At 36.3% G+C, this 21,763-nt stretch overlaps 4 protein-coding genes and 1 long non-coding RNA gene across 8 annotated transcripts; 3 read left to right on the forward strand and 2 right to left on the reverse strand.

Annotated features, from left to right (window-relative positions):
* Positions 1-725: 725 nt before the first annotated feature.
* On the forward strand, positions 726-3,912 carry LOC139105559 (phosphatidylinositol 4-kinase type 2-alpha-like). The gene is made up of 6 exons (XM_070661739.1): positions 726-1,565; positions 1,717-1,835; positions 1,951-2,443; positions 2,516-2,781; positions 2,883-3,022; positions 3,104-3,912. Exons 1-6 carry the CDS (start codon positions 1,214-1,216, stop codon positions 3,195-3,197), a joined length of 1,464 nt encoding a protein of 487 aa, XP_070517840.1. The 5' UTR covers positions 726-1,213; the 3' UTR covers positions 3,198-3,912.
* Positions 3,913-4,291: 379 nt separating this feature from the next.
* Positions 4,292-6,722, forward strand: LOC139105560 (stabilizer of axonemal microtubules 2-like). Its single transcript, XM_070661740.1, has 6 exons — positions 4,292-4,413; positions 4,697-4,971; positions 5,123-5,443; positions 5,637-5,886; positions 5,990-6,261; positions 6,345-6,722. Exons 1-6 carry the CDS (start codon positions 4,336-4,338, stop codon positions 6,592-6,594), a joined length of 1,446 nt encoding a protein of 481 aa, XP_070517841.1. The 5' UTR covers positions 4,292-4,335; the 3' UTR covers positions 6,595-6,722.
* Positions 6,723-7,235: 513 nt separating this feature from the next.
* On the reverse strand, positions 7,236-16,663 carry Stat92e (Signal transducer and transcription activator Stat92E). 4 transcript variants are annotated; one of them, XM_070661731.1, is made up of 10 exons: positions 16,359-16,663; positions 14,777-14,928; positions 14,540-14,696; positions 14,112-14,452; positions 13,886-14,029; positions 13,335-13,806; positions 12,552-13,227; positions 12,282-12,446; positions 11,951-12,191; positions 7,236-9,283 (listed from the first exon to the last, which is right to left on the reverse strand). In XM_070661731.1, the coding sequence occupies exons 2-10, from the start codon at positions 14,902-14,904 to the stop codon at positions 9,109-9,111; spliced, it is 2,499 nt and encodes an 832-aa protein (XP_070517832.1). In that variant the 5' UTR covers positions 14,905-14,928; positions 16,359-16,663; the 3' UTR covers positions 7,236-9,108. The 4 variants fall into 4 exon arrangements, with proteins under 4 accessions (XP_070517832.1, XP_070517833.1, XP_070517835.1 ...); XM_070661732.1 differs by lacking the exon at positions 16,359-16,663 and adding an exon at positions 15,675-15,914; XM_070661734.1 differs by lacking the exon at positions 7,236-9,283 and adding an exon at positions 9,390-11,120.
* A 193-nt stretch (positions 16,664-16,856) lies between these two features.
* Positions 16,857-19,607, forward strand: LOC139105568 (uncharacterized). The gene is made up of 4 exons (XR_011546216.1): positions 16,857-17,080; positions 18,396-18,548; positions 19,224-19,427; positions 19,493-19,607. It is a non-coding gene; the product is annotated as an uncharacterized lncRNA (long non-coding RNA).
* Positions 17,362-20,028, reverse strand: Rtet (major facilitator superfamily domain-containing protein rtet). The gene is made up of 7 exons (XM_070661741.1): positions 19,809-20,028; positions 19,470-19,732; positions 19,097-19,388; positions 18,803-19,023; positions 18,628-18,718; positions 18,401-18,538; positions 17,362-18,309 (listed from the first exon to the last, which is right to left on the reverse strand). Exons 1-7 carry the CDS (start codon positions 20,026-20,028, stop codon positions 18,215-18,217), a joined length of 1,320 nt encoding a protein of 439 aa, XP_070517842.1. The 3' UTR covers positions 17,362-18,214.
* Positions 20,029-21,763: the final 1,735 nt, after the last annotated feature.

Consider the following 21,763-nt stretch of genomic DNA (forward strand, 5'->3'; position numbering starts at 1 on the left):
TACCGTTGTCAACGTCTATTCTTTCACCGGATTTCCTCTTCGTTCGATGCGCCGAATTGGAAGCTGCGGAACATTGATTTTTATTGCATTGTACAAATTAAACGCGATATTATATAATATTACACGAGAAATATACATATATTCATATTGTATTGTACCTGATATAACTTTGAAGTTTCACTTCGAAACATTCTAATTCAAATTTATTTATTTATTTCATTTTCTACTGTCAGAGTTAAGTTATGAAAAAATGTTTTTTAATACTTATTTTACGCAACGCAAAGAAAACGTATATACATTTATGTATTTAATTTCATTGATACAACACAGAAAGTCGGATTACTTACTAAGATGAAAAGTACACGGAGGCAGATATAACATTTGCTTCGGCAACAGCGGCTAGCGTACGTAACTTTGCCGTGGTGTGCGTCGAGTCTCACACGAAGCGCGCGCGTATCTGCCTTTTAATATACTTTAATTATTTATTCCTTCTGATTTCTAATAAGTGTTCATCTTCGTTCTTCAATACCGGCAATTAAACTTTCCTAATGCGCACGAAAGCGACGCATAAACCATCGGCCATGATAAATTTTACGTTTCGTTCGATACATCGAAACGAAGTTAGCTAGTAACTATCGCAATGCTGTCGATGGATTACGTATATTATGAAAGAAGGATAGAAAAGGAAGGGACGCGAGCGAGAGACGAAGAGAGAAAAGTGAAAATGCAGACGTATCACGAAACATGGTAGTAATCCTATCAGCTGATAGCATTCGCTGCTGGGACGATGGCCCGTATTTTGGTTAATCGGGTTAGATCGCAATAGGTGTCCCCTCTCGCCCGCGTCACGTTGCCATCATCCTCATCGCCGACGACAGGCTGCGTGTATTGGCCTACCCACGCTCTACGCTCGCGTCACGCATCTGACAATACGTGTGCGCTCCGGATGACGCATCTACGACGATGTTAATGCAATCCCCGCACTCTGGCACGTATACGTACAACCGTAGCGACCGGGGAAAAACGATAATTAGAGCGAGCGTGCGTCGCTGACAATAGCGAAGACGCAGGAATGTCGTAAGGATAACGAATCCAGGTGCAGGCTAGAGGAAAATATTCAAGCCCGAGTCGAGCTCGGGAGGATAATCGGTACACGAGGTCTTAGAACCTCGTGGGAGCGGGAACGCCGTTACGAGAGCGAGGTGGCCCTGTAATGAGCGACTCCGAACAGCGGCAGCTGCACGTGCCTTATCGAGAGTATCATAGTCAGAACAATACTAGCCCAGCCACTACCGCAGCAGCTGCCACCGCTGCCGATCTGGTGGAGACCGATGCGCTGGTGGATCTGTCCATCGCGCCTATCAGTAGCACCAGCAGCACCCACCAGCGTTTGTCGTTACAGAACGATCAAGCGCCGTCGCCGGCTGATCTGCTTCCAGACGTCGAATTCGTTCCTGGTTTGAGCAACGACCAAACTCTAGCCATAGATTCCACCGGAATCGACCGGGAGAGCCAGCCTCTCCTCGGTCGCTTGGAGCTTGACGTCACATTTAACAGATTTCCAGGTTTGTTTCCTAGCGTGGCAATTTCTTTTTATCGCGTCTACGCGGTCATTTGTGATTCGTGATAATCAGTAACCTTCCGAGACGTATCATTTTTCACATGTGTAATCATTTGCACAGGAAATCACATTTGATATATGTTGTATATTTGTAGATGACCCACAATTCTCGGAACTGGTGTGGCAGGCTGAATGTGCGATAGACAATGGGGTTTATCCAGAGAGGATATATCAAGGCTCCAGTGGAAGTTACTTTGTTAAAAATCCAGCAGGGGTAAGACAGTTTCTAATCTGAAAAATATTTATGAATTAGTATCACATCTTATTTAACAAAAATATTATAGTGTACAAATGTACAAGTAATAATAATTTTTTTATTATCTTGTTAGAAAATTATAGGTGTATTTAAGCCAAAAGATGAGGAACCTTACGGCAGGTTGAATCCAAAGTGGACGAAATGGATGCACAAGCTCTGCTGTCCTTGCTGCTTCGGCAGAAGTTGTTTAATTCCGAATCAAGGGTATCTGAGCGAAGCAGGTGCCAGTTTGGTTGATCGCAAGTTGGGTCTTGGTATTGTCCCAAACACTAGAGTAGTTAAACTCGTCAGTGAGGTATTCAATTACCCTCGCTTAGATCGTCAAAAGGCACGCATGAAACAAGCCATTATGGACCAGTTTCCTACAGTAGGATCACATTTCAATCGTATCGGTCTACCGCCAAAAGTTGGTTCCTTCCAAGTTTTTGTGGACGGTTACAAGGATGCAGATTATTGGCTGAGGCGATGGGAGAGCGAATCTATGCCAGTACGCTTAAGTCGAGAGTTTCAGCTTCAGTTTGAACGTTTAGTCATTTTAGATTATATTATCAGAAATACAGACAGGGGTAAGTGACAAAATCACTTCTCTATAATAGCTATATATTTTTTCTCCTTTGTAATTAATATTTTATTTGTAGGTAACGATAATTGGCTGATAAAATATGATACTAGTGTTAGCAAAAATGGATCTGAACAAGGTGAGGTGAAGATCGCAGCTATCGACAATGGCCTGGCTTTCCCTTTTAAACACCCAGATTCTTGGAGAGCATATCCTTATCATTGGGCATGGTTGACTCAGGCAAAACAACCATTTAGTGAAGTCACGAGAGAACTAGTCTTACCACAACTCTCGGATCAAAATTTCGTGCAGGATCTCTGCGACGATCTGTACCAACTGTTTAAAGTATGCTGCATATATTTCAAAAAATTAACTAGTGCATCGCGTTTCAGTCGTCATTCGAGCAATAATAATCTCATGCACAAATTGCTCGTCTTTTTCTGTAGCAAGACAAAGGCTTTGATAGACATCACTTCGATAGGCAAATGAGCGTGATGCGTGGCCAAATTTTGAATCTACAACAGGCTCTGAAAGACGCCAAAAGTCCTGTGCAATTGGTACAAATGCCGGCTGTAATCGTGGAAAAGTATATCTTTTTTTATTTATTTCTATTAAATTAAATATACGGAATAAATATTGTAAAACTTAACACATTATTTTGCTCTAGGGCCAAAGGAAATGGCGCTCCCAGATTATTTTCATTCTCTGACACATTTACTCAGCGCTTCCAGAACAAAAGTCCGTTTTTCTCCTGGTGTTAATAATGAAAATCAGAGTGACTTAAATCAGAGTGCTCATGAATAAGTGTCAGTGGTATCAGTGTCAGTCACATTGTTCTTTCCGCGAAAAATGTTATTACTTATTTTTCTAAGTTAATCCTATATTTCTACCTCTTTTTACTAAGTTTCTGCAATGTGGCTGCAAATTGATTGGATGGACGCGGCTATCTTTTTTAGGCAGTCTTGTATTTATAATCTCTTTCTTTCAGTTTAATTGGGATATACAATATTCGTACAACTATATTGTATACAGTAAAAAAAAAATATATATATATATATAATGTTAAAATACATTTTCTTTTAATGCGCTTAATGTGCAAACAATTATAAAAAAGGACGTATGCAATTTAGATATAATATATAATCCACGAACATAAAAAAGAAATGGAGATACAGATTGTACGAAATATCTCGCGTGTCTTCCACACGTATGTACATATATACACACATTGTAGTTTGTGCCAATCGGTACGCGAAAGAAATGCATAAATCAATACCTAGAGAACGACTAATGTCATATTAAAATTAAAAAATTTAAAGACAAAACTATCTTAAATATATACATTTTTTTTTTTTTTTTAATTTTTGCACGTCGAGAAAATGGCATTAGTTAAACTCTAGCGAGGTGTTGATCGCTAGATACTTAAAATATTGTATACATCTTTTGAAAATTAAACTGTGATTCTTGTGGTACGTACGCACGTCACATCGCATGTAATGACAACATAAATTACACATAGTTGTACGTAACATTAAGTACAAATGAACTTGCTATTAGAAGACGAAATAGTTTCTACTGCAATTTTTTATGAAATTGTATTTTTGCCTATTTTCTCTGTAATACACGCCGTATCGTAAGAGAAATAGAATGTGATTATGTTTTCGAATTCAAAACTGATATCGAGATTTTATGACGAGAATAACACGAAGTTAGTTTTGGATCATATGTCAGCGTATTTCAATCAGATTTTTAAAATGTTATGAAATTTTGATTCAAAGTTAATATTTTTATCGTTTTAATATTTATTACGACATTGTTAATGCAAAATAATATTCGTGCAATTGCGCATTATAAATATATACAATATACGATAAGAAAAGAGTTTTAGAGAGCTGCAGTATGGAGGTTGTTGAAGCTTGTTCAAAGAGAAAAACTTCATCAAGTACCAAAACAGTGGCATGTCCATGCAAGACAAAAGTAATTTTGATTTCCTCAATATTTCTCTTCACGAATCTATAAGTTCTTAATTATTTCAATATGCTGACATATTCATTATGACTGACTTAATGTTAAACTTTTTTTTATTATTTAATAATTTAATGGATTGAAATTTATTAATTCATAATTTATAATTTGTAACATTATAGTTATCATGATTTTATATTATATATATTCTGTTATAATATACAACATTGTTTTAGCAGTTATCAATTTTTATATAACTTTAATATTTATTATTTATTTATGTTATTAACCATAGTACAAAAGATATGTGCAGCCTCCACGTGTAAAATCCTTTGCGCCAGAGCGATTATACAAGGCACCATCGAAGCAATTTGAAGACAGGACAACGTATCACTTATCATATCTAAATGTGGACCGCGGGGCAGCACGTTGTGCAAGATTACAACCAATTCGGCCTGCTCATAGCCTTGAGAAAAATACTGGCAAGTTTTTCGACGAAACAACAAATAAACTATCCTACAGACCAGTATGGCAGATCGTTAAATCAGAGCCTATCGTACCAAAACGTAGGTAAGACAAAGTATCTATATTTTACGATTAAATAAATTAATATTCATAAATAAAACATGTAATAACGATGTTTGATAAAAGATAAAAATAAAATTCATTTTTAAAAGCGTTGGTAAAGTTTGAAGTAAATTAATGTTAATAATTTTATTAGATTCTTGGAAAGAACAGGCGCGATGGAAACTGTGACTACGGTCCGCCACGATTACGTGGCGAAACACATAAAAAGGCCAGAGATGATTATACCATGTGGAAATATTCGTACCAGTTCGGCTCCATTCGACGATAAAACGATGGCAAAACTGTCTTATCTTTCTCCAGGGCCTATTGAACCTGTAATTAGTTGCAAACCGATATTAAAGTACCGTCCATCGAGTCAGGCATTTCCAAAAGAGACAACACAAAGACTGAGTTACCAGCCCTTTGTCGTTGTTGAGAAAGAGTTTTATCCTTGGATGCAGAAATCAACGTACAAGTATGTGAATTTTAACGTTACGTTCATATGTACAACATGAAAATTATATGTAGATATATTAAATTTTAATCAAAGATTTAAATATAAAGTAATAACTTTTTTTTTTTAATGATATAATAATTATAGAAGGGTTTTCCCTTGGCATGCTTCTTTTCTGTAACATAAAAGATAATATTGATCCAAATATTTGAAGACCAACGGACATCGCGATGTGTGGCAAGACGACTTATTCTGAAAGCTATATGAAGAATGATGTGATTTCCGTAGAAAAACCTTTTCTTCCTGTCGCAACGTACGTACATCCTTACGACGCGAAATTTGTAGATAAAACTGTCTACAAGGAGAGTTATTTGCCGAGTGGAACGGAGCGTATGATACCAATTGTTCCCTGCGGAAACATTTCTATTCCTGACGCAAGGATGTCCACCGACACAACTAACAAGGTGCAATTTCGAATTAATATTTTTGAATCGCATGATAAAAATTCAAATTTTTCTTGCAATTTATAATTTTTGTAACTCTTATTCATTGTGAGTTATTTTGTAGTTGAGTTATCAACGAGTCTGGACCGAAAGGCGAAAATCGTTTGTGCCACAGACCGCGATCAGGTTGGCGACCGCTAAAATGCAATCGGAAACGACGACCCGCTCCGAATACGTGGCTAAAACGATATTGCGTCCTAAACTTGTCGTCCACTCTGATAATATTCATATAGTCGACGTACCATTAAAGGGAGACACAACTACTGGATTATCTTACGTAAAACCCGACGTAATAAAACCCGTTTGCAGCTACAAGCCCGTTGTACAATATTACAGGTGAGAATAAATAAAACACGCATATCTATTTGAATTCAATTGTAAAATTGCAACCAGTCTTACGAAATGGTGTTTTTACGCAGGCCGGAAGTTAAGATCGACTACGAGACGATAAATAAATTATCATACCAAACGTGGACGCCGGGACCTAAAGAAAAACTTTCATGGGCTCAAAAGAGCAAGTATCGAGCTCCAGAAAATCCTATGACCAGTGACACGGTTTATCGCAAGAGTTATCCCGTGCCAGGCTATTATGTCGAAGACAATTCGTGTGTAGAATGTCCTTGCCCAGCCGACAAACAGAATTTGTCTGTTTTGACAGCAACATCTTAAATTCTTCTGAGTTGAACAGCGTCCGTACGGTGGAGATAAGTCAAATCTATTTTTATTCTTTTAAACTATTAATATTTGTCATTTTCTTAACAAGTTTTATTAAATAAATTTATTGTAGAGCACACAAACTTTTAATGTTTATTTTGAATATACCAAAACTTTTTCTGAAGAAATTCTTTAACGTAATATATTGTTAAAAAATTATGCTGACAAATAAAAATAATTGCACTAGCTGTAATTATTAATTAATTAATGTATACTGTAATCGTCTAAATAACATACCTATATAACATTTAGAACATTGAATTTACATCTTTTGGTTTCTCGAGATTTCGGATATGGAAATATACATCGAGCAAACCGTTTGAATTCTATTCTAAATATAGCTACAGTAATAAACAGCCAACGTGCTGTTCAGTAGCTTTATGAGTAGCCATCGAGTTTAGTTTTCTTGCTATTCCCTTACCATTCTATTTATGATATAACAATTTTTTATGGAAAAATATTGTTCCACTGTTATTGAAACAAGTATCCAATACTTAAGCAAATCACATGTTATACAATATATTGTAAAACCACTTCAATGAGCTACATAAAAATAAATATCCGTTGAAGTAGAAAAAAAAAAGAATCAATAACCATTATATTTGTTCTACAATATATTTTATTCCGCATTTAAACATACGTGTTACGTTATATCGTAAACCATACAGGGGAGGGAATAGGGCACTATATTAATTATCTATAATAACCTAAAGTTATTATAGCTGGTTTAAGTTAAAAAGTAAGGAAATTTTCTATGTAAACTATAAAAATTAATCTCCTTACTTTTTCCCTTTTCTCTTTGTCTTATATTTCTAAAAATATTCTTAATTCTAAAAGACGATATTAAGACGTTAATCTAATTCCTTGTTTAATTGTAAAATTATTTTTTTTTTTTGCAATATACCTAAATTATTTTGCGAAGAAAAATTATTTCTCAACAAAATACTACAATATATGTATAGCTTCAAGAAACTTATTATTGAAATAAAAAAAGAAAACTTAAATATTAGTTAAAACAATTTAATGTTAAATCGACGTGATCTTTGTAGAACTTATCGAAAACTTATAGAATGCAAAATTGAAAAAAATGCGCAAGGCACTTACGTCAGGTTACATCACACAATGCACTTTTTAATCTACGTAACACATCGTTCCTTTTAGTATCACTTTCCTGTAAAACTGATTCAAACGAAATTAAATCCAAAGTTTAATCAATTTTTTATATTTCGCGGGTGGTCTATTGCGAAATCTAAAATGCATACAATGAAAATTTGACTAGGTCGTAAAAAAATAATAATTTATGCATTGTTGAGTGTATAAATGTAGACTTTAAAAATCTCCCTTCAAAACAATAATTCTAAACTTTGAATAGGTAAACGTAATTGCAAAAATTTTGTTTCCATATATTTAGACTCTTTTAAAGATGTAACCAATTTGTAACCATATTGTAACTACAAAAGTTATAAAAAAGAAAGACGTAACACGATTTACAGTATTTTGTTAAAATGTTCTCTATAAAAACAATCTAAATATTTAACAAAAATAATTGTTATATCAATCTTTATATGTAATATTACATTCTTAAATGTAATACTACCTACGCACACACGCACGCACGCACACATGCACGCACACCCACCCATATGTATGTATGTAATATAGATATATATCTGTTTAGTAATTTATAATCTGCTATTCACAAGCGACATACAGTTCTAAATTTATAATTATTCTCTTAGCACTTTATATGTTATAGACAGTAATATTTAAATCTTTGTACTAAGTCTCTTTTACATTATATAAGAACTTAAAATATACTCGTAAAAATTACAAAAAAGAAATGATACATACGAAGAGCTTAAGAAAAAAAAACTCGATAAATTTAATGGAATAATTAACGCAAACAAAAGTAAAAACACGATTTTTGGCTATCTCACTAGAATTGATAAATTTGGAATAAATAGAAATGCTGAATCTAAAAACTGCTTGATTTTACAACATCAAGACACTTTTATTATTAAAAAAAAAAAAAAAAAAGATTTTTATACGATTACCATGTATTACCATAATTTATACGAGAGCTCTCGGATGTATTGCTCAGTCAGTGCAGTTTGAGTACAAGAGAACAAGATCAACAGAGATATATTACATATATAGATAAAAGTGATAACAATCTTTTTATAATCTTCTAAAGATACAAGAAAGCGAATTTTCTCAGCTACAAAACACTGGCTATGGTTGTTATAAAAAAAGAAGAAGAGAGAAAAGGAAATATAATCGTATCAGTTTAGGAAAGATTATTATCCCTCCCCTGTTAACAATTCGCGATACATTGGATTGCCTCCAATGCGCTTCGGTGTGACTGATAAATAGAGATCGGAGAAAGGTCGGGATGGGCCTGCAACAGCGGTGATTACGGATATGCCGTCGTATCGCGTGGACAGACGGTGCATCTCGTAGGCATACCTTCTATTGCAGCTTGGTAGATTGGTTGTACTGCATGAAGTCGAAGCCAAAGTTGTTCAAATGATCCAAGTTGAGATTTTCGTCGATCGACGACAACTCGTTGTTACCAATCATCTCCATGTAGTCCATGTCCGAACCTGGCTGCCCAACGCCTGACTGGCCGAGACCCGGAGCGTAGCTACCACAGATCAAAACACAACCCCAATCACTGGCAATCCTCGATAATTATTTTATCGTAGGTTTAAATTTCTCCCTATCTTTCCTCCGTATCTTTCTTCTCTGTCTTTCTTTTTTTTTTCCAGTCTAGAAATACGTATTGCAAATTTTTTTAAAGGTGACCGATTATAGCCGGGATAGCCGGTACAACACGGCGAAGAGAGTAAAAATCACAACCACAAGAGGCCCCCTCATAATGAGCTTAGACGTCGGTCACTTGGTGTATTCCGAAAAAAAAAAAAAAAAAAAAGAAGCAAAATGGGAATCATGAATGATTATTTTCTCGTCGTTAATCTCTCAATTGGTGCGGTGCACGAGAGCAATGGATGGCAATATCAAATGGAATGAATGAATGAATTCGCGAGCAATAACGTTACTCAATTGCCAGCTGCGAGTGATTGGAGCTGCACTTTGCAGAATAGTATCGAACATACTGTTGTGGTTGTACCGGCTCCAGGCCTTTGCCTTTTTTTTCGTTACAGATTTTACAAACACAGCTATCTATACGAGCAGCATATCTGCATATTTGTTCTGCTAAACATGGCATTCTTTTTAACACGCGAATGTTTACGCTACGTACACAATACTATAAGCTAGAGTATGCAAAAATTATATCATAGTATGTAAAAGCTACGTTAAAGCCATGAATAAGCCGTTGCATTAGAAAAATACTTGGCAGTCGAAAAATTAAATTTTTATTCCTAATTCCTAATTCCTAATTAATACTTTACAATGGTCCACACATGAGATATGATAATATGAGTGGTCGAAATAGCCGTTTCAATAGAAACGAGTTAGATCTGTTGAAATAAAGTATCTATTTTCTTTTCTTAAATTTATTGATAAATTTTAAGTTCATTCTTTTTGGTTATAAAAATCTGTGTGTAGTTATACAACGTGTACTGTATTTTATATATGTATGCATGTATGTGTAGATGTTTGTGATGTGTGTGCGTACGTATATGTCAAAAAAATAAACAATACTAAAAATTAGAGTAGAAAATAGAGATCGCATTTTTAATACCAATTATATAACTTAACGCAATATAAACTAAACACATAAATTCAATGATGTACAATATTAAAATGCAGTTGTGCGTCAAGACACTTGATAATATTATAGTAATTCATTTAGAATCTCTTCAAAATACTAATACTGCAATATCGATAAATTCATGCGCAGCAGTAGCAATGCCTTTTAATACTAATTTTATAGATAGCTGATTAATCAGGCTTTATTCAAGCTATAAGTAATGTGCTGCTTCAATATCAATTCCTTTCGTTTTATATTGTATATGCATATACATATCTCTTTTCTTTATTTCCATAGTCCTCTTTATTTTTATATTGAAATTATGAATTTCGCTTTTCTAACACTTCGAACTGAGACCTTATTGCATGAATAAAGTTTTATATACTTATAGTATGAATAAAACCTTATTATTGGACAAAAATACTGGGATACACACAATAAATATACTTGGGAGAAGATGCAATGTAAAAATTAATAAAAAAAATAACGTTAAAAAAGAAAAGAATACATTAAACAATGATTTGACGTAATTGTTGCGTTACGGTGTTACTAGTCATACATTAACACATATATTTTGAAGATTTCAGCAGATAGGAATTATTTATCTGCATTCTCGTCACAGTTTTGTTCAGACAACAATATACCCGGAATAATTCAATATCATCCAACACATAGTATCAGTCATTACAAAATTCGTTGAATAATGAATGCGTGCCTTATCGTACATTATGGTCTACGTTTTTTCATTTTTTTTTTCCTCGCTCATCTAGCTTAAACAAATACAATATTTTGTAAAAAACGTTTACAAAAAGTTACGCAGTTATCATTACATCTTTCTCCTAAAACTTCTTGTGTCAAAAGACTTATGATAGAAAAAAAAAGAAAAAAAATACTGACCGTCTTTGCAAAAGAAAAAAAAAGAAAAGAAAATCTAAAAGATGCATGTATGTGAGTTAAGTGCAAGGAATGTGTAATACTTGTTCTCATTTGCAATAAGCTCACACGAATTATTGTCTTAAATTTTCATTTTTTTTTTTTTTTAAACCGGAGGGATGAAACATGGTACTTTGGTATTGTTTTACTATCGAAATTTTTGTTTTGATTTAGAATCTAAAATGATAAATAATAAAAAACTAAATTTCTGTATGCCAATTAGTGAAAATGACTTCAACATCTATTAGTAGCCGTAATTACATTTTCGTAATAGTCATAAAATCATTTTAATTTTTATCTTAAGATTATTAAATGCGGCTGATATGTTTGACATCGATACACAGATGTCCAGTAAATTATGCTACAATTGATATCTTCTAAAAAAAAAAATAATAAAAATAAAAAATATATATATCTAAAATAAATGTTTTAATAGAAAAATGTCTCTTTTTGAAAAATTGTACAGCTAGTGAAATATATCGTATATAATTTACTTAATTCACTGGACATTATTTTTAATCTGAGATTAATGAGATTCGTTTTGTTTAAAAAATAACAAAGTACCAAATGTAAAGGCATATTAATATTTTGATATTTTATAATGATTTTAGTAGAGATGTCAGATAAAAATTATTGATCCGATATTACATCCAAGAGACTGACCTTGATGCTACGGATGGTGTATCCCGCGTGGACGGATCTGGTGGACTATGCGGTGGAAATACAGTCTGCGGTGTAGCCGGATAACTTCCACCTGGACCGCTCTGACCATTGTTGTTGCTTACGCCTGTGACGGATGAATGGGACGGCGTTTGACCACCAATACTAGGCAAAGCACCCCAACCTGGCACATGTGTTACTAAATATGGCTTGACGTACCCGTTTGACGTTTGAGTTTGGTTGTCTGTAAATATTAATTTTTATTGAAAATTAAAATTTATTACTATTGGCATTATTAATTAGTAATAAACAATGAAATGAGTCTGCTATTCACCAGTGAAAGGGGTATAATATTTGCCGAAGGCAGCGTCTTTGCTAATATCTGGATACAAGTACTGCAAATGTTGCATATCGGCAAGACGATCAGCCAAGCTTCGAATAGCAAAATCTTTGCTAGTAAATGGCTGCAGCATGAAGACATGATCTGATGTCGCTTGATCTGATTAACGTTAAAAAATTAATTACATATTCTCTCACATAAAAATATATGCGTAATCGAATCAAGTAATTAAGTGCATTAAATTATTTTTGTTTAATACTTTACCTCCAACCCAAGCAATAGTAATGCCGCCAAGTTCTGAATCGGAATAACGCATCAAAAATGTACCAACCGCACAGTTTGCCAACATTTCTTCTGCTTGTTTCTTTCGGATGAAACCGAGAATGTATCGGTCGATCCACGGACCCCTCAAATGTTCTCTAGTTAATTTCATAACAGCATAAAACCATTCCCAAAAGGTAAAGTTTCTTTCTGGTAATGGTTCTTTGCAGAACTGTGCCCAACTTAACAACATATTTGAATAATCCTGACCAACTGAATTGCCATTGCTTCGGAATGCTTTCTCCGCCAGAAATCGAAGATTGTCCTCAGTCAAATGATGACCAGTCGCCGAGCGAAACTTCATATTCAATGCTTCTGCCACTTGTGCCCACGGTACTTTTTCTGGTACTTGAAATGGCTGCCTACCCGGTTCGGCAAATGCATTATCCCAAGTGACCGTAGCCCACGCATGCGGTTCCTGGTTGCCGTGTACTATTACAACCACAGGTAAGCTCAAAGTCCAAACTTGAAATACTAATTCGCCTCCACCAACGCAAAATTGTGATTGAAACAGTAATGAAAATTTCTCGTCCATAACGGATTCCGTTCCCTTTTTCTCCGTACGTTTAATTTTTTTCAGCTGCATGTTGCGGAAACTCACTGAAAGTTGCCTTGTCGCCTAAAAAATAAAGCATTATTAATTTTTAGTCCTAAAGTTATTTTAAAATATTTTTGTCAATTTATATTATAACATTTAATAATAAATATCGAATTAATCTCGCGTACCTGATGATACTCCATTGTGCCTGTATTATTCAAAATTTCGCCACTGACTTCACCACATTTTGCCATTTTCTCGCTCTTCAGCAAGGCGTTTGCCTGTGTTTCGCTAATTATGCTCACTTTTACTTGCGGTGGTGTCATGTGAACATTTAATTTACCTCCAACGAGAAGGCGCACTGTACTTGTAAAACGAGTGTTCGTCTTCATGACTTGCGGTGGTTGTTTCTCAATTATAAAAGTACTTGTAACAAGAGAACTGAGAAATTGTGTAATTTGAGTGTTCAAACTTGGAAGAGTATCTCGAATGCCTGGTGGTTCACATTGAAACTTTTGCTTCAAACGTTCAGCTTCCTTGATCTGTTGCCGAGTCTGCCAGATTAATTCGGCAAGGCTTTCGCACCATTCCTGAATGGAATCTAAATTGTTGGACGTAAAATTAGCACCATTACCAGCCAATTGCTGATCTCTTTTCCACCTAAAACGAAATTGTCATTTATTAACGACTTGCAATAAAAAAAAAAAAATAGATATATATTTACACGGCGATATTTTACCTTATAAGTTCATCGTCGAGAATTCTCGATTGCAAGATATTCAATTTTTTTATAATATCATCCAATTTTTCCATTAGCATCAAACGAAGACGAACTACACCGTTTACTTTTTGGCTCAGTTGTAAATCTTGTTGATCTTTTTGCCTAATATAAAAAAAAAAAAAACATTTGTCTTATATCTCATAAATTATAATATATATTGTACTTTAAAGTACAATTATTTTACCTTCTAATCTTTTTCTCCAACTCCATATTCTGCTGATTTTGCACTTGCATAGCGATATGTTGCAAATGAGCATTCAATTTTGTACATTCGTGATAACTAAGAGCAAAAGACTCCTGCTCCTGTTCTATCTTTCGTAAGTCTTCTCCAGTTTCGTACGTCTTTCGTCGCAATATATCGACCTGATGAGCTATTTCCGTAACTGTGTCACCTATCATCATACTGACCCTGTCATTGGTTATTAAACCTCCTAAATGTTCGGCTTCTGCGACTAATTTCATCTCCGTGCCCAAGCAGTGTCTAATTATTTTATACAACGTCATTGGGTTCTCACTATATCTTTGCTATAATAAAAGAACATTAGTTTAAAGATAAAAATAATTTTTGTAATTTAGTTAAATAAATAAGTGATGCTACACGGTATAACTTACTCGGAACATTGTAGCAGCCTCTATCAGTTTCATCTTTGTTACAAACATATCCTCCGTGTTAAGAGTGTTTGCTTTTGATTCTAACTCGAGTATCAACGATCCGACAAAGCTATTTACGTAGTGCTCGAACTGCGGATTATCCGTGTCTATGTTATTCCTAAAACATTAACGATAAAATTCTCATTCACGTAGAACAATTATTAAAAAGTACTCTCCCTAGATTTAAATTATGCTTACCACATCTTTTCTTCTAACCATGACGATAAGAAGTGCCTCACTTCAATCGGGAAATGTTCTCCATATATATTGCGCACCTTTTGCAGCGAGTCTTGCGACAGCTGCTGCGCTTTCAGCCATAGCGCCATTTTGTCAGATTAATCGTAATCTTTCTGATAAAAAGAGAAAAAAAAAATTAAAAGTTTATTACATCACATTAAGCAGATATTCCAGCACGAAGATCAACATTCATGTCTTATGACTCCAACCGAAACTTTAATTGATTTAATCAACGCTTCTAATTCGAATTCGGCAGAACCATTTACAGTAGAAATTCCGAGTACACGATTCATATTCGCTAATCTAATCTTTTGATACGTGTCAAGTACAAAAATGCACTTCACATTATTCGGTCTGCAAAATAAAATTCCTACTATAAGTATTTTTTTTTCTTATTTGTTTCTTAAATAATAGTACTTCTTTAATACAAATAAAATTATTTTTTACTGGCAGAAAAAAGAAAATATTTTAATTAGAAACATTGAAATATAAATGTACGGTATGCAATCATGCCGTTTCTATCAATCAATTAATTTCTTGTAAACACAAAATATTTTTAATTAGGCGCAATAAAAACAACAAAAGATTTCGAAATTAGCAATTTCACGTTGATTAAATTAATTCTAATTTGTTCAAAATTAATATTGCACACAAAATAAGCAAGTTTTAAAAACATTTGACTATGTTTCATCACTACACAGTAAAAAGATATTGCGTTAAATTTCACATGCGATATTTTGTACCATACTTGCTTTATATTAAATTAATATAAAAATTTAAGTGGATAAATTTTAATATATGTTAAAGTTTAACACAAAAATTTTTCTACTGCGTAAAACAAGTTCGCAAAAATCTCTGCCTTTGCGTTGCAGCGGCGCGAGGAATTTCCGAGCTCCAGGTGTACAAATAAACTCGCGCTACACGAACGTTATGTAATCTGATATCGGCCCGATCATCGGGGACTATGACTCGCTACTAAAGTTCGGTCGGATATCCCGGACGCCGTATGTGACTAATGATTTATCTCCGGGGCTTGGAAAATCCTTGAAGCTCCAGCGAGATGTCCTCCAGGCCAATCGGTAACAATTCCACTGTAATTTACATTGCATTGTAATTTACATAAAAAAAAAAAAAGCGAAAGAAAAAAAGGAATGTGAATCGCCGATTTATTTTTATCACGGCCGAGGAGAGAAGAGCGTCGCGCCCCTGAAACTTCGAACATAACTACGCGCGCGAGAATCGGAAACGGAAGTCCGCGACGTGGAGATCTAAAGAAAGACGAAGGAGGTTCTCGGAAAAGCAGGAACTTTCTTAGCGATGAAAAGCTCGTTCGCCAAGAAGGTAGGAGAGAAGAGAGGGATAGAGGAAGAAAAGCGTATCGCGCGACGTAACGCGCAAATAGATAAGAACGCGGGAGGAAGGGAAGAGAGACGACGAAGGAAGGGAATGAGGGGGACAAGCGGAAAGAAGGGGAAGAAGACGAGGAGGAAAGACGAGCGGGCAAGGAGCGTGAACTCCGCTCGGGAATTCGGAGGAAACTTACCCGATCGGCTACGTCCTTGCTGTTCACCCGCGGCTTTTCGGGCACAGATATGTTCCAGGCGAAGACGTGGTACGACGCAATACGTGCGCCGTCGACCGTCGTTTATCGCCGCTGCTGCGGTGAGGTCCGCTCCTTTCCGTAGCCGCCGCCGCCGCCGCCGCCGCCGTTGTTGCCTCGCGCCGGCGACCTTGAACGTCGCGCTGACGCGCGATGCGACAGCTATGATTCGCACTCGCCGCGCAATAATCGAGGATGGAGGTAAATTGTCGCGCGCAAAACGGACTCACACCCGCGTTGCCATGAATAGCGCCCGTGCGGGAGCTTGCTGCCTGGCCGTTGTCCCTTCCCCCGTAAGTTACACCCCGTGGAAGTCCTCCTACCGCCGCTTCCGCTCCAATCCGCTCCCTCGACCGTCCTCTCGACCGCGCACATCACAGGCCACCGGCCGTCGTCGGTCGTGCGCGGATCGCGACGGAATGAACCGACACGGGTGGAAATTCTCGGAAATTCCTACCGTAAACGGCGCCACCGGACCTTGGTGGAGGAGGGTCATGTGATCGTTCCCGGTCTTGCGCACTACCGCTCGGTGGAAAACGCGCTCCGACGTGATTTATCGATAAACATCTTATTTTTCACTAGTATATAAGTAACTAAACGAGTTATTTTCTACTTTCAACGAAATTCACTGCGAGCCGCCACTGTCGTCGCTTTCCGCAAATCGAGTAAGTAGTACGAGTCAGTTGACGATAAATTAGACGTTAAATTATTTTTAATATCAACTTATCTTAGATAAAATAGCGAATTTATGCGATATCAAAATTAATCTGCACTCTGAGAAATGGAAATTAGCCGTTCGATTTACCGATAGGCTAAGTTTACGCTTGTTATGCAAATTCGGCCGGTTCGGCCTTTCAAGTTTGAAAAAGGAAAGTATAGAAAGTGTTAACTAATAAAAAGAAAACAAAAGAAACACACTCGAAAATTAAGCGAATGCAATAACGTATGTAGGAGTGCCTTACAAACGTTTTAATTTATTACAAACGTTAGAAGCACAATTTCAATCCTTTGCAAACACAAATAAAATGACACACACAGCGCACAAATATAAACGTATGTATTTTCTTTTGCAACTCGTTTTAAATATCACAATTATATATATTTATATATATTTATTTTATATAATTAATAAATACCATGTTTCATTAAAAAAAAAAAAATTTAGATTGGAAGATAAAATTTCTTTAATGAGACATGGTAATTTTATTATTTCGGATTCGGCGGATTCTACACGAGAAAACATGAAACTTTTGTCTAAAACAGTTTTCTCTGAACGACATTATACCGAAATATTTGACTAAGTATAAAATGGAACATCCTGATATATGTATATATGAATATATATGAGTAGTGTATATAAAATATAATACTATAAGCATATATATATATTTTATATATAATACTTTTTCTGGCTCTTTAAGTATGTGTAAGCTAAATATAAGTAAAAAAGTGATGTCCAGATAAATCAACCGATAGATTCGTTTGATAAAAGCTTTTTCTTAATATCACTACATGTCACTAACGTCTATTTTCACCAATGTAAATTAACTTTAATTCCGAATTTATTAGCTTTCTGCCTTTTCGCAGTTTTACCAATTAAAAGGAAAATTGATATTAAAATTAATTCACATCAGCGAAAACCAAAAGTTTAATATCAAATGCATAAAATACTTAGCTATTTCTGTAAAAGATTAGTTCAAATAGTTCAATGGTATAAGGATATAAAAATACTGTGTATATAATATCATTTAAAATTGAAAAAGGCAGAGGACGGCACGATGTTTAACTCACGTCAAACGTTATAAAGTACGTATGCTGCGCAAAATTAGTGGTGGAAGCGCGAGTAGAAGAGCCCCAGTTAGATATGTTGTAGCACTTCCGATGCACCAAAATGCTGAAATAGAAATGTATATGTTTAGTAGAACGAAATTGATAAAGTAAAAGTATTCGCAGTTTAATTCGCAATTTAATTCGTTTCAGTTTACCCGAAGAAGCGACGATAGGCCCACAAGCGCGTGCCAATGCACCTAGAGAACGAAATATCCCAGTGATGGCACCTTTTTGATTTTCTGGTCCAATACGCGTTACCAATGTCATCATACAGGTGACAACCATGGCGGTAGCTGTAAATAGGTAAAACGAAGCGTTCATTACTACGAATAGATTCAAATTTGCAAATTTGTACATCGGCGATAAATAAATAAATGCTCACAAACTGCAAAGAGAAAAATACCAATACACAACACTTGCACATTGGTAGCAATCCCGACGCATATAAATGCAGGAATTATTAGCCACAAGCCCTACAATAATATTAAAAAAAAATATTAAAATAAAAAAAATATCTGATAGCGAAGAAATGAACAAGATTGGCATGAATTAATTACCAGCTCGCTGATGATTTTTGTTCTATTCGGAGGGATGTGTCTCACCCAACCACCCTGTAAAGTTGCCATAATCAGTCCAATCCAGAGAAACATCCAGCCTTGTTGCATGCTAGTAAATCCGAATGTATGATGTGTCAAAAACGTCAGAGTAAACTCTAAACCACTGTATATAAAAAGATATATAAAATACGCCCGACCTAATATCTTCAAATCTTGTTGATCTGAAAATTAAGTTGCAAGTCAAATAATAATATTAGAGATATATTAGTAATAATATTTTAAATGTTGGAATACCTTTCCGATTCAAATTTAACACTCCATTAAATTGGAAGAGATCAACAGGATTAATGTAAGAAATTACTCCGGATAATCCTTTTGCTAAGGTAGTCGCCCTATTTTTCGTTGCTAAACTCTCTTTCAGATAATACGCGACGAAAAATAAGTCACTCAGGGCAAGGAAAAGTGCGAATAAGGCTGGTATCACATACCATGTGCCTTCTCTATTGCCACTGGAGATCCACGCGAAAAACGCTCCTATCATAGGCCCCACGACAAAACCAACAGAAAAAGCTATGCCTACAAGTGCCTGGAAAAATGGGATAATTTATAATCAATTTTATTTTACGTATGTATATTTGAATGCATGCTTGTGCCTCTATTTCTTTACCATTGCCTTTCCTCTTGTTTTAGGAGATGTGACATCACTAATAACAGCCATTGACAGACTAATGTTGCCTTTGCTAATACCACCAGCAAATCTGGCCAATACAAATATCCCAAAATTTGTAGATAATGCCCATAAGAGGTAAGACAGAGAAATGCCAGTCAAACAAAGTAACATCAGTGGCTTTCGCCCATAAATATCTGATAATGCTCCTATAATTGGTGATCCTAGGAACTGCAAAAAAGAATACATGGAACCTAGAAAACCTGTGAAACCAAAGGGACAATTTTAATAGAGCAAAATATAAAATTTATTTTTGCAAATTAAAGTATAAATACCAACCTCCATAAAGAACTGTGCTGACTTTATCTGGTGCATCAAAGAATACTTGTATGCTTTTCATATGGTTGAAAATAGTCGAATATAATCCATTTCCTTTTTCTATCTCTTTGTAATGATCCAATAGAGCTGGCAGTAAAGGCAGTATCATTGTAAATGCTAGAAGATCCAGCAGCAATGACACAAACACCACTGATACCGTATTATCCTTAATTTCATTCATGTTTTATTTTTTAAATATGCAATATGATACTATTCTTTAACTTGAATAAATTTTATTCAATTTTATAACTTTTTAATTTATTTACAGGCCGCTTATACGTTCACATTTGATTTATGACACTGTTATGCAAGTCGTTGGGGTTTTACCAGACTCAGGAAGCAGATAACTCGCTATAATTTAATTTGAAAGCAACTTGTATCCTTGCAAATTTGATTGGTATCTTTTATCAAATTACATAATGCGAACATTATCATTCGTTCCATATGTTCCTCAGCTCCACCCCATAATTTCAAGGTACAACGAGGAACAGTTTTTCGCTCCTGTCATCGCTGCACGAAATCGAGACTTGTCACCAAAAAGTGAAAGGCTCCAATCTACCGTTCAACATCCTGTTGAATCCCATATGTATAATGCGGTCACGTCAGTACTGTCAGTAGTCAGTAGCAGGCGTGGTTGGCGTCTTCTAATCTTTATTGTGAGTAATTGGAGTCCGGTAAGTGCCGCTATCTTTACTGCCGATAAAGCAGAACGTTGCACTTCTCGTGGCGAGTAAAACAGGAACTATGCAGAAACTCCACTCGTCAAACCGAAGGAGTGCGCCTTCCGCAATTTTCCGGAAAACGCAGATCGAAAATGCTTCCGGTGTCGGATTCGCGAACGGTGGCATCCACATTTTTAAGAGAAGTGACTCGCCGAGAAAGACGTAAGTACAGCACCGTCGTGTTGTTTTTATTTCCCAGTGAAGCGAGAAATAGAGCCTTGACGAGCGGTGGGCGGTGGGACGGCCGCGGCGCACCCAGAGGCGCATTATGATGCACGTTCCGACTTCCGGCAGCTCGCGCGCAGTCCCACTTCCTCGTGTTCCGACGCTCGAACAAAGATCTTTTGAAACCCGTACCGAACTGTAACATCGCATAGCCGCAATCGTTTCTAAATGGCCTTTGCGCGCTGCAACTCAATACTCCCGATCTGTCGTTTTTTCTCTCTCACTCTCTTTCTCTCTCTCTCCCCTGAGTCTCCCTTCGTCTTAACGCACGTTTCCTCTCCCGCGTGCGAGATACGCGGCCTCTCGAAATCTCCCGTTCCCTTTCCTGCCGCGTGTATGTAGAAATACGAGTTAAGCGACACGACGGGAGAAGGGAAAGAAATTAAAGCGTGAGAAACGATCCGCGCGCGATCGATCGGACAACGAGTCTGCAGAAAACGCATTCCAGTTTACTATTTGGTTCCCTTCCTCCCTCCTACGTGATGATCGAAATAAATACGATGAGATGAACGATAGGCTTAATAAATTCTTCAATTTTATTACTAATCGCGAGATTGAGAAGAGGTGAATCTGTCGTTGTAGTTGCGCTCGTATCTGTCAAGAATCGTGGCGTGTAACGAGCCGCGGGCTTGATTTACGCGTTGCAGCAGGTGGCGGCGAGAAGCGGCCGTCGCCCGGCCGTCGAAAAACTGCAAGGGTACCCCGGGCGCTTGCCATCTGGGCCCCTGCTCACCGCGCGGAGGTCCATACGGTCTGCTGGCGTTACCGCTGGTGCCCGGGGTCTCTCCCGCGTGCCCCTCGAGATTTCCGACGCGCGCTTATAAAGCGATAAGCCCGCGATATTGCCGGCACGGCGACGTAATCGCGGCGATACTTCGAAATCACTCCAGCGGGATGCACAGGTCGCTATATTTTCGGAAGGCATAAACCGACGTGGGTTAACACCATCGCGGTTAAACGGATGCACTT

Source organism: Cardiocondyla obscurior, linkage group LG09 (genome assembly GCF_019399895.1).
Source record: "Cardiocondyla obscurior isolate alpha-2009 linkage group LG09, Cobs3.1, whole genome shotgun sequence".
Taxonomy (NCBI): domain Eukaryota; kingdom Metazoa; phylum Arthropoda; class Insecta; order Hymenoptera; family Formicidae; genus Cardiocondyla; species Cardiocondyla obscurior.